Source organism: Vipera berus (genome assembly GCF_964194415.1).
Source record: "Vipera berus genome assembly, chromosome: 2".
NCBI classification, from domain to species: Eukaryota; Metazoa; Chordata; class Lepidosauria; order Squamata; family Viperidae; genus Vipera; species Vipera berus.
Window position 1 is genome coordinate 179780487 of NC_138203.1, and position 12466 is coordinate 179792952.

At 41.5% G+C, this 12466-nt stretch overlaps 1 protein-coding gene across 2 annotated transcripts in view; it reads right to left on the minus strand.

The window, feature by feature from the left end:
* ELAC2 (elaC ribonuclease Z 2) overlaps window positions 1-12466 on the minus strand; it is a 34525-nt gene that overhangs the window by 8170 nt on the left and 13889 nt on the right. For both annotated transcript variants that reach the window (XM_081320693.1, XM_081320692.1), the window contains exons 9-19: window positions 12115-12173; window positions 11957-12029; window positions 11323-11435; window positions 10030-10128; window positions 7640-7781; window positions 7453-7538; window positions 5355-5473; window positions 4237-4333; window positions 3533-3671; window positions 2614-2652; window positions 188-297 (exon numbers count right to left, since the gene is read on the minus strand). In XM_081320693.1, coding sequence (XP_081176819.1) covers window positions 188-297; window positions 2614-2652; window positions 3533-3671; window positions 4237-4333; window positions 5355-5473; window positions 7453-7538; window positions 7640-7781; window positions 10030-10128; window positions 11323-11435; window positions 11957-12029; window positions 12115-12173 — 1076 coding nt within the window. The remainder of the gene's footprint in view (window positions 1-187; window positions 298-2613; window positions 2653-3532; window positions 3672-4236; window positions 4334-5354; window positions 5474-7452; window positions 7539-7639; window positions 7782-10029; window positions 10129-11322; window positions 11436-11956; window positions 12030-12114; window positions 12174-12466) is intronic.

Sequence of the window (12466 nt, forward strand, 5' to 3'; positions counted from 1 at the left end):
AAGACAAGGTCTTCATGTGATGAGTAATGCTCATAGCTGTAACATTTGGAGCAACAGCAAGGTATGATCAGCGAAGTCTCGAGTGACTCATCTTTCGGTGTCATTTTAGTCAACAGTAACTTACGAAAAAGGAATATTACGGTAACACATTGCTACAAATATACTTCAAAGTACTGCATCTACTTACTTGGTGTGACCCAGGATCTCTTGACAGTTATCATGATATTGATGCAGCCATGTCATAAGTATTGTGGGTGCAACTAATAACAGTGGATTGTGAGACTCGCCCTGGGACACCTGAGTGAAGGTGAATAAACAAATCATGAGAGATCTTGCAAGAACCAGTAAACCATGAGGTCACAATACAAAACAAGTCAAGAATTAATCCCTGTTTATTCTTCTGATACTTAAGTATTTTTAATGAAGGAGTTCCTTTCTCAATTCCTGGGAAATGTCAGCCTGAACTGTGTAGAACAGGCTTTGGTTCAACTGACATCCTCAGCCCTGGCAAGATTGACATATTTTGAACAGGAGCTATGTAAGACTGGACTCATGGGCCTTTGTCAAAGAGTAAGTAACAGCTGTGACTAGGGCAACCTTTGCACAGGTTAATTTTGTGTACCAATGACACCATTCATGAACTAGAGTCCTTGCTTATAATTTAGTAACCTCCTCTTTGGATTACTGTAAAGCACTCTAAATGGGTCTGCCCTTGAAGAGCATTCAGAAGCTGTAACTGGTCCAGAACACCACAGCATGAGCAGTCATATAATATTACTGTTCTATGAATGCATTGGCTCCCAGGAGGCTTCCAGATCCAGTTCAAAGTACTGGTTTCCACCTATAAAGTGCTACATGGCATAGGACACCAGGTTATTTGCAGGACTACCTGTCCTTCATTGTTTCTTTATCCTTTACTGTTTCTGCTCATCCTACTCTGCTCATCCTGCTCATCCTCATCCATGCTCCAGGTCCCCCCCCCATCAAGCAGTCCCATGTTGCTGGACCTAGGAGTCGTGCCTTCTCTGTGGCTGTGCCTCTGTGGCTGAGGAAGACCACCCTTAGAGATCAAGTTAACTCCTGTACTGTTAGCCTTCATAAAGGCTCTGAAGACCAAGCTATTCCCTTGGGCATTTAGAGCAGGCAGTTGGGTAACCTCTATTGGTGATGTGTTTTTTGTTTTGTGAATTATTGTTTGATCTGGGCATCATGAATGATGACTGTTATGATGGCTTTAATCTTTGTATAAGTAGTCCTTGACTTATGACTGGTCACTTAACGGCTGTTCAAAGTTAACACGGACCTCTCAAAAAGCTTGTAACTCAGTCCCAAAGTTACAGCCTCTATAGTGTCCCACATTTATTCGCTCTTATGACCGAACACAGGGACGCTGGTCTTCCCCCACCCCCCACCCATCCCCCCTGCACCAGGTCCCTAAAAGCATTTTCCTCCCCGAATACGATTTTCCTGGCCTCAGCCTGATGCCCACCCCGTCAGGCCCCACACACTCTTCCTCACATAACTTTCTGAAGAGTTCCAAAGTGTTCCATAGCTCTGGAATGGGTCGCTTTGCCCCCTGGCCACATGGCACGATTCCAAAACCATACCACACAGCCCAATGACAAATTACTCCATTTGCAACTCTGTGTAACGTTGTTTGGAAGCAAAATGGAGTGCCTTGTCTCATGGCATAAGTGGGGGGAGCAAAATGATGGCCACTTCTGGGTCACCCATGCAACCCAGGGAGAAACCAATCACAAGATAAGCCGCTCCCTGGTTAAGGCAGAAAAAGAGAGTGATCTGTCCCACAGCCACACAGCTTGAAGTAGCAATGATGCCGGAATGCAATTCAGCCACTGGAAACATGGTAGCTGCTTCTAGAATCGTGCCATGCATCTGAGGGACAAGGCAACCTGTCCTGCTTCTTGAACAGTCCGCACACCCTTTCAGATACTTCAGGCCCCAGAAGTTTCCAAAATGCTTTGCAGACCACATTAGCAAAGCAGAACAGGTCGTTTTCTCCCTTGGCTGCAAAGTGCGATTCCAGAAGCCGAATTGCATTCTGTTAGCTATAAATATCACTGCCACTTCTGGAATCACATGGCCACACAATGAGGCAATGCATCCCAGAGCTTTGGAAGGGTTTGGAGTTCTTCAAAAGGTAAGCGAGGAGGAGGAGGAGGTTTGGCCTGGTGGGGTGGGAATCAGGCCTAAGGCTTGGGAGAACGCAATGGGAGTGGGAAAAGGTCTATGGTGACCCAAGGGGCAGGAAGCAATCTTGGGGATGGGGAGGTCTTGGGAGGACTGGGGCAGGCCAGACTGGGCCAGGCCTCCAAGGCCTCCTTCACCCCGAAGCACTTGATGTTCTACTTAATGATCGTTTAGCAATTGCATTGGGGAGAGCAGGAAAGGAGGGATCATTAAGCGAAACACTTAACGGCCATTGTGACATACGACATAATGGGCAGGCTCTATTATGGTCATATCTTGAGATTCACTGCTGTGAGATGAGAAGCTATATAAATTGTATAAACTATAAACTAATAATTTATACTTATATATTTATTATATTTTATATTATATTTATACATTGATTATAAATTAACTACTTACAAGTGCACGATGTCTCTGCACTAAGATATTTAATAAGCCCTAGAAGAAAGAAAGTTGGTGAAAGATTATTTCTTACATGCTCATCTTTAAATATTTCTTCTTGAAGCGGATTGATTGTAAAGGCAAAAAAATGTATATAAAATGTATATATAGATGGCCTTTCAATATACAGAAGACAACATAGTTTTACTTAATGCTAGAAAAAAAGGCATTACCAGCAAGTTTTGAAATACTGTTCGTAGTGATGTTAACAAATTTAGCTCATTGTTTAATTAATCAATATTAACGTCATTTCAAAGTTGTTTGCAAGTGAGAAAATTAGCGACATAAATGGATTTCCTACAATTTGATAGAAATACTTAGAAGCAATAACCCACTGATTATATTCAATATACAGGTAGTCCTTGCTGAAAAATCACTCCTTCAATAACCGTTCAAAGTTACGACGATGTTGAATGAGGGGTACTTACAATGGGTCACCATAGTTATGGCCATTGCAGCATTCCCAGTCACATGATTGCAAGTTTAGCACTTGGCAACCAGATTGCAATTTAGTTATTTATTAAATTTGTTTGCCACCTATCTCACCTCAGGGCAACTCAATTACAATGTTGCAGCATCCAGCAGTCACACGATCTCTATTTTCGACCTTCATCACCAGTTTTCAACAAACAAGATCAATTCCAGCAAGCTGACAGGTCATGTAACTGTGGGATCCTGCAACCACTGGGATTTGCTTAACAATGGGAACTACGACTGCTGCAACTGCCACTGTAAGTCAGTTCGGTCACAGGATCTTCTGCTTTATGACTGTGTCACTTAGCAGTGGAATTGCTGGTGCCAATTACCGTCCTTAAGGGAGAACTACTGGTAACAAGAGAAGAATAAAATTACAGCGCAATTATTATATGCTACTCACTGTATGATGATCAGCATGTATATGCGAAATGAATACTGCTGCAATGTTGCATAATATTTTGTCAATTTCATCTCCATAGTGGCGGCAAAGTTGGCCAAAGGTTCCTTCCCCACAATCCAGAAGCACAGATTGAGTAGGACTAGAAAAGAGAATGTATATATTATCAAGATATTAAAAAACCGCTGCATTTACAGAAGCCATGATCCTGACATGCTACTCCTTCCCTCACAATGTGTCATGTAATAGAGTTTTAAGATAATTGTTCTGCTGCATGTCTTCTCACCATCTACATATGGTTAATGCAAAAGTATATTTAAAAATCCTAGTTTGCATTTATACTGTAGAACTGTATCCTATGACAATCTAGACTCACCCCTGATTTTAATATGGAAGATTCTGACCTTTGCTTATTTGCTTTAATATTGGCTCTCAAATGTATGATTAAAATAACAAGCATTTCAGCTTGATAAAGAAATCAGGAGTTAGCAATTCAATAAAGAAGACAACAGGTAGATTAACATCTACTGGTGAGATCCAGACAGAAATATTACAAAGGATTCTTTCCTATATCCATTTCCTGTTTGAATGTGACTGAAATCAGAATCAATAATGAAGGCAAATAATGCTGGAGAAGTTAGGTATTACACTTTAATCCACTCATTTTCGAGTAACTGCCTATCACTTTCCTCAAAACTGTAACCTACCTAATATTTACCAGGGTAGAGCTAACATTCCGTATTTTCATTGGTACTGCAGAGCCAGTTCCTAAGAACACAACTTCTGGATAGCAATCTTGGGTTTCTAGAAAATAAGAAAAAGGCAGTTAAATGCATCCAAACCAAAGATATGGATTGTTACTTAAAAATGAAATACTTGTGTTGAATAGGAAGCCCATAATATAAACATAAAAACTAAAGAGAAATTTCCTGACAGTGAAAATGATTAACCAGTGGAACGGCTGGCCTCCAGAACTGGAAATTTTTAAGAAGAGACTGGACAGCCATTTTTCCAGAATAGTATAAGTTCTCCTGACTAGAAGTCCTCCAAGGTCCCTTCTCACACTGTTATTCTGAATTCTGTATTCTACTATAAGCACTTGAGCACATTCGCCAAGGCCAGCTTACAAATAAGCAGCTCTAAGTTTGTAAGAATTTTTTTTATAATGTTCTAAAAAAATTATTTCTCTCAGCTTGAAGTTAAAAATAACCTGCATGCAAAGATGGGCAAAATGTGGGCAAAAGATTGTCTCAAAAAATGATCCAGTATATTGGTTGCATCCTTCACTGTTGGATGTCTCTGAAAAAATGGTCCTTCAGAGATACCGTAAAAATTAGGCAGCTTTTACTGTTATATTAATTAGCGTTAACTGAACATATGTACCCGGACAATAGTCTGTTTGCTAAAGCTTGAATATGTTATTGGGGGGCAACCCCAATGTTGTTTCCAATCCTGTTGCCACCCCAATTCCGATCCTAACCCCACCCTAAACCCTGATCCCTACCCTAGCTATATCCCCTCCCTAACCTTATAAAATTCAATAAAAACTTTTATAAAAAAATAAAAAACACAACACTCTATCTCAGAAGACAGTCACCTCACCAGTAATATCAACTTTTATAAATGATTATAGAATGGGCACCTTCAAAGCTGACAATGTTTTTCAACCATTGACTTTTTGAGATTATCAAACTGTCTTATTTGTAAAAGTTTATATCTATTAAATGAATTTCTCAAACTCTATCAGAATTAACAAATGTATGCTTTTTCCACAGTCAGCTGTTTGACTGGATATGTTGATGAATCCTGCAGATAGCTTATTGACCTGATGATGCTGGTTTCGCTGACAAGCTCTCGTGGCATGTCTGCACCGAATCCTGGAAGTCAGGGAGTTGCAAGGCTTCAGCTACATATTCAGCAGGATTATAATTAAAAAGAGCATCCCTAAAAAACACAAGAGACAATGAGAAGCAATTAACAAGCATTTTATTTTCTAAGAACAAGGGTTATCTTATTATTCTTAATCGTTCTGATACTTTTATCACAAAGAAAAACCTACCAACTTTGAGAAACATTTACTCAAGAGGGGCCAACCTACAGACTGCAAGAAATGCATACATTTTTGCTCTCCCACTTCCTTGCACATCACTGGCCAAATATTCCTGAGGTCAACTCACTGGCCAGCCATCCTATCTAGTTTCTTGTCTGTCTATCTATCTGTTTGTTGCATTTATATGGCCACCCAATTCAAACAATGTGATCTCTAAACAAAGGCCACAGATCTCAAAAATGCATCCCTAATTTATAATTTAATTCAAGATGCTATAAAAGGGAACATCTATTTGAAATGCAGTTGTTTTTAAATTGTTTGCCCACTTGCTCATGCTTCCAAGTTCTATGTAACTTTCTAGACACAGAAGCCACTGTTCCCCACTCCCACTAAAAAGCAACTAAGTACTACTATGAGCAGAAAAGTTGCTTGGTGACTTCCATCTAAATCTACGACGTGGCTTTTCTCTTCTCTTTTTATCATTCAAACTTAACAACATTACAACATGATTATCAATATCTAATTTTTCTTTTTGATCAGCAAGTAAAAGGCTTTTAAGCAATCTCAGATTTTCTGGAACTGTTTATTATGTGATAAATTTCTGAGTATAGTTTCTTTTATACCATATTTGAATTGTTTAATAATGATGTTGTTGTTGTTAGCTGCGAAGTCGTGTCCGACCCATCACAACCCCATGGACAACGTTCCTCCAGGCCTTCCTGTCCTCTACCATCTTCTGGAGTCCATTTAAGCTCACGCCTACTGCTTCACTGACTCCATCCAGCCACCTCATTCTCTGTCGTCCCCTTCTTCTCTTGCCCTCAGTCTTTCCCAGCATTAGGCTCTTCTCCAGTGAGTCCTTCCTTCTCATTAGGTGGCCAAAGTATTTGAGTCTCAACTTCAGGATCTGGCGTTCCAAAGAGCAGTCAGGGTTGATCTCCTCTAGGACTGACCGGTTTGATCGCCTTGCAGTCCAAGGGACTCGCAGGAGTCTTCTCCAGCACCAGAGTTCAAAGGCCTCAATTCCTTTTTTATGGTCCAACTTTCACTGCAATACATTGCAACTGGGAAGACCATCGCCTTGACTATGTGCACTTTTGTTGCCAGGGTGATATCTCTGCTTTTTAGTGTGCTGTCTGGATTTGCCATGGCTTTCCTCCCAAGGAGCAAGCGTCTTTTAATTTCTTGGCTACAGTCCCTATCTGCAGTGATCTTGGAGCCCAGGAAAATAAAATCTGTCACTACCTCCATTTCTTCCCCATCTATTTGCCTTAATAATGATAATTATTTATTAAACCTGTATGCCATCTGATTCTCAACAACTTTGGGTGGCTCCCTCTATAATATTACGATAAATTTGTTACATGTATTTTTGCACCATTATATGATTATTACAAATGACATAACAGCGTCCAAAACGTCCCATTCCAACTGCACCCCATATTAGATATGAAATACAGCACCCTGTACGGATTGCTTTGAGCATTCTGGAAATGATTCCGACCCATCTGCTTATGCTCAAAATGGGGCACTCCTGGTTCAGAAGAGGGCATCTGAAGTTCAAATATTTTTGTTTCGAAATATTTTATGTATCCTTTTGCATTTTATTTTATTTAGTAAGCACAATTTAAAACAAGTACTATTCTGACATATTCTCCAAGGATATGAGGCAAAACATGGAGATTAAAATATACTAATATTTTTGCAAAAAGCTGTTTCATTTTTTTAATATTAAAATAATGCCCAATTGATGAGGAAAAGGGTAGAAAGATAAAAAAAATCTGCAGAAACTCTATATGCTTGGGGTCAAGGAGGTAAGTCTTTGGACAAGACTGAATTCATAATATGAAGGCAAACTGAAATGGCTACCAACTTCTGCCATTCTCTTTTGGGTCTCAGCTGGTATTTGAGGAGACATTCTCCTTGAGTCACAGGCACACTGAACTCAGCCTCTTCTTCCTGATGGGTAGACAGAAAAACATAAAAGCATATGCTACCAAACTGACTGAAACAGAGCATGTACCCTTCCAGCTGTTCCCTATTTACTATTACCTTCTTACCTTGCTTGAGTGGTGGGTTTTGAGCAATGGGAAGATCTTTGGGTGTATGTAATTGAGCTGACTTTGAATTCTGTAGCTGTGAAAGTGATGCATTGACTTGCAATTTTCGTTGAGTATCAAGTGTTGAGTATTTTCACCAAAGCTAGTGAATAAGAAAAAAATCAGGCGTATTTTAAAACTTGATATTCTAAATAGGGTAAGGAAATTCTATTTTATGCTGGGTTTTAACAGTATTGTCCATACAAACAAAACAGAAGCTATTTACAGCTTAATGCCTTGACTCCTCCTTTCTGTTCTTCTATGTGCTTTTCATGATAGCTTTAGTGCAATCAGAGGTCAGGTATATTATGAGAGCAATCTGGCTGCAATGTCTATCACCCCACTAAAGGTTAAACAGTTGTGTTGTCTGCACTCTCCTTTTCGCCTGGACCTATGTACACAAATGCAATATGCCTATCACTCATAACATGGAGATGGGGCTTCCTCACCTTGTCTATCAATCTCCCATATCACCACCCCGAGGTCTCTCGTTTGTGGAGTTCCTCAGGGGTCGGTTCTCTCGCCCCTCCTGTTCAACATCTACATGAAGCCGCTGGGTGAGATCATTCGTGGTTTCGGGGTGGGGTATCATCAGTACGCTGATGATACCCAACTTTTTTTCTCCACCCCGAACCAACCCAGCGATGCCCTCGCCGTGATGTCCCGTTGCCTGGAGGCGGTCCAGGTCTGGATGGGGAGAAACAGGCTTCATCTCAATCCTGCCAAGACTGAGTGGCTGTGCATATCGGCATCTCGGGTTAACCAGACTATTCCATCTTTAACGATGGGGGGTGAGGTGTTACCCCGTGTTGATAGGGCTCACAACTTGGGCGTCCTCCTGGATTCACGGCTCAATTTTGAAGACCATATAGGAGCCGTGACCAGGGGGGCTTTTGCCATGGTTCGCCCGGTGCGCCAGTTGCGACCCTATCTGGACTGAGATGCCCTACGCACAGTCACCCATGCGCTCGTGACCTCCTGTTTAGACTACTGCAACGCTCTCTACATGGGGCTGCCCTTGATGACCACATGGAGGCTTCAGCTGGTGCAGAATGCGGCCGCGCGTGTTGTGATGGGGGTTTCCCGATACTCCCATGTAACACCTCTACTCCGTGAGCTGCATTGGCTTCCGGTTGCCCTCCGGGTGAGATTCAAAGTGCTGGTGATGACCTATAAAGCCCTAAATGGCTTGGGTCCGGGATATTTGAGGGAACACCTGCTGCCAGCATCAGGTTTCCTTCGTCCAGTGCGCTCACACAGGGAGGGTCTTCTTAGGGTGCCGCCGGTAAAAGACTGCCGGCGGATAACACCCAGGGGGAGGGCCTTCTCTGTGGGTGCGCCTGCCCTCTGGAACCAGCTGCCCGTGGAGCTTAGGACTGCCCCCGACCTTCGTTCTTTTCGCCGGGACCTGAAGACCTGGCTCTTTGAGCTCTCCGGCCCAGGCTGAGAATTTTTAACTGGGGTTTTTATTTTTAGGGATGATTTAATCTTTTTTAATTGTTTTTAACTTTTGTATTGGTTTGGTTTTAAATACCCTGTAAACCGCCCCGAGTCCTTCGGGAAAGGGCGGTATATAAATCTAATAAAATAAATAAATAAATATAAGGAAGGTTTTAAAAATAGACCACAGATGTTCAGCCATAAGTGATAGAACAATATCAGTAAAAAAGAGCAACTGAGAAAAAGCATAAAATGTTCTCGTCTGAGAAGCACCCAGGAGCTTTTATCAGGGTTAATTCACTGGATTTCCAGTGAAATACACTGCCTGTGAAATACATTAAAACAAATAAAGCCAAATGCTGATATGTTGTCATGACAGTGAATAAGTCAGAAGCTCCCTTATTGTACAGAGAGATTCTCTTCTTTTAGATACAGACTTCACTTTTTCTGGACTCTTGTCTATGTTTGTAATATTATTCTAGTAATTAAGAATTACTGCAAACGTACGGGAAGCACTTCAAAAATTGTGTAGGTGCCAAGGAGTAAACAATGCTAAATATCATTCTAACAGTAAACAATTGGTGAGAATGAGTTAAATACAAGCATTATGTCAAAGTAAAGCAACAGGAAATTAATTAATGCTAGTGAAATTCAGCACGCCACTATTCAAACCTCATTTATGCTAGATCAGGGGTAGGCAACCTTGGCTCTTTTATGACTCATGGACTTCAACTCCCAGAATTCCTGAGCCAGCATGGCTCTTATGGAAACCTCTCCATTTCTCCTCAGCATGGCTGGCTCAGGAATTCTGGGAGTTGAAGTCCATGAGTCATAAAAGAGCCGAGGTTGCCTACCCCTGTGCTAGATAATCTGAGCAGCAACTGAAACTATGGAGAGAGCTAGACACAAACCTTTCTAACCACTGCTTATACCGATTATCCTTCAGAACAGAGTCTGGAGTGATATGAACAACTAAAGCCACAGAATGTTCTGGATTCCCTTGCCGATACCTGCAACAAAAGATCTGATATAAAAGCAGAAATTCTCAGGATGCAGATTATGTATATAGCATATACTGTGAACACATATCAGGATAGTTACTACCCTAATATCTACAGAATCCAAGCTCTAAGGCCTGGGCATATAGATTTCACCGACAAGTGACCAGAATTCAACAAGAGACTGCCACCTTATACCTCAACACGCCTTTATAACTTCAATAGAGGAGAGTTCAGCGTTGAACTAAGCGATCAAAAATTCAGTTCTGATCTTAAAATACTGAACACTATACACGAAACTATCAAATGTAGATAAGTTTTCTGGCTGCAAGAATACAAGCTCATATTTGTACCTGAAGTATTTCTGCACTATTTTTTTACTCTACTGAATTTCAAACTACACATACTCCTCGACGTACGACCACAGCTGAGCTTCAAATTTCTGTTGCTGAGTTAAGTGAGTTTTGCCCCACTTTACGGTCTTTCTTGCCACAGTTGTTAAGTGAATCCTCACAGCTCTTAAGTGAATCTGGCTTCCCCATTGACTTTGCTTGTCAGGTCGCTAAAGGTGATCGATCGCATGACCCCGGGGACACTGTGCCACCCTCCTAAATATTAACCAGTTATATTTGAATTTTCATTGACTGACCATGGGGATGCTGCAATGGATGTAAGCATGAAGAACAGTCATTAAGTCACTTTTTTCAGTGCCGTTGTAACTTTGGTCATTAAATAAATGGTTGTAAGTCGAGGACTACCTGTATTTATGCACCCACTGAAAGGATCAACCCTATATGCCAGAGGTCCCCAACCAATGGGCTGTGGCTCACTACCAGGCTGCAGCCTTTTGGCCACCAGGCCGCACGCACGGCTGGCCAGTGTGCGCATGTGCATGCATGCGCTCAGCTGCCCTTGCGCCGGCACTAACCTAAAGGTGCTTGCCCCTCCCTTTCCCACTGGGCTGCTAACCCAGAAACGTTGGGACCCCCCCCCTATATGCAATACATATAATTTTCTCACCTACTAAGATTTTGCCACATCTTACTGACCTAGGGTAAAAGAGTTGTTTACACGGATTGATGAATATAAAAACAGACTCATACTTCCAAAAGAGATGGTGACAAATAAAGACATGGCAAGAAAGTTGTTGTCCAGTGGTTCCTTCATACAAAATATGAAGACAGTTGAGCTTTTGCTTAATCATACCTTAGCAGTATACTGTTTTCACAGACTGCTTCTATAAAACCTTCATGAGGGCACTCCAATACAATGAATGCTATACTTGGCTCTGGAGGCGTACAAAGTTCTTCAGCCAAGATCTGTTAATAAGATACACAGGTCAATGCACACCATCAACACATATTTTTTATTAAAGTCTATCACAGTCCACATTTCAACCGGGAGAAGAACATTACTGGGTAACATTTCCCATAACGACCAAGAAGCAGGGACCACAGAGCAGGAAGGGCAGGGTTTGGGTTGGTTTGGTTTGCTTTGTCAAACTGTTCCATCATGTTATATGAACATTTGAGCTTGGAAAGCTGTTCCCCTCAACCCACAATGATGAACCGATCTGACGTAAAAGATTCCCTTTGAATAAGTGAGGAACTTGATCTGCTTTTTCACATTACACAAATCAATTGTTTTATGGACTCAGTTCATTTAAACATTCCCACTGATTGAAGCAAAGGCCAAACAAGCATTTTAGGTTGTAATCTCTCTGCCATAAATAATAAACTAAAGAAAAAAAAAACCAATGGTTACATTCACAAGACAGGGATGCCCAGCTAATTTCATATGCAAAAGGTCCTAAATAAAAGGACCCTTCAGACAGTTCTACCTCTTTTCCTTCAAACACGATATTCTCTCCATTTTTCACAGCTGTTATTATGGGCGCAATTGCTGCATTGCCACTAAAAAAACACAAAAAAAAGTTAACCAGTCTCTGAAGATTGAAGGCATTCTACATATAAACGTACACTGAAATTCCCTACTTACATAGGCAAGCCAAGTTCCTTTGCTTTTAACACTAAGAAGGTTCCTTTCTTTGGATGGACCTACAGATAAAATATAGGTTATTTCACCATGTATTCCGAGCAGTGTTCAGTCATCTCAAACAGTAAAGTTGACATTATATCATAAAATTCACCTACTTACAACCCTACACTAACATAGGGAGCACCTGCTGCCGGCATCAACTTCCCTCTGCCCTGTGCGTTCCCACAGAGAGGGCCTCCTCAGGGTGCCACCGATCAGAGAATGTCGATTGGTGGCCCCCAGGGGGAGGTCCTTCTCTGTGGGCGCCCCGGAGCTATGGAATCGGTTGCCGGTTGAGCTCCGGATGGCGCCC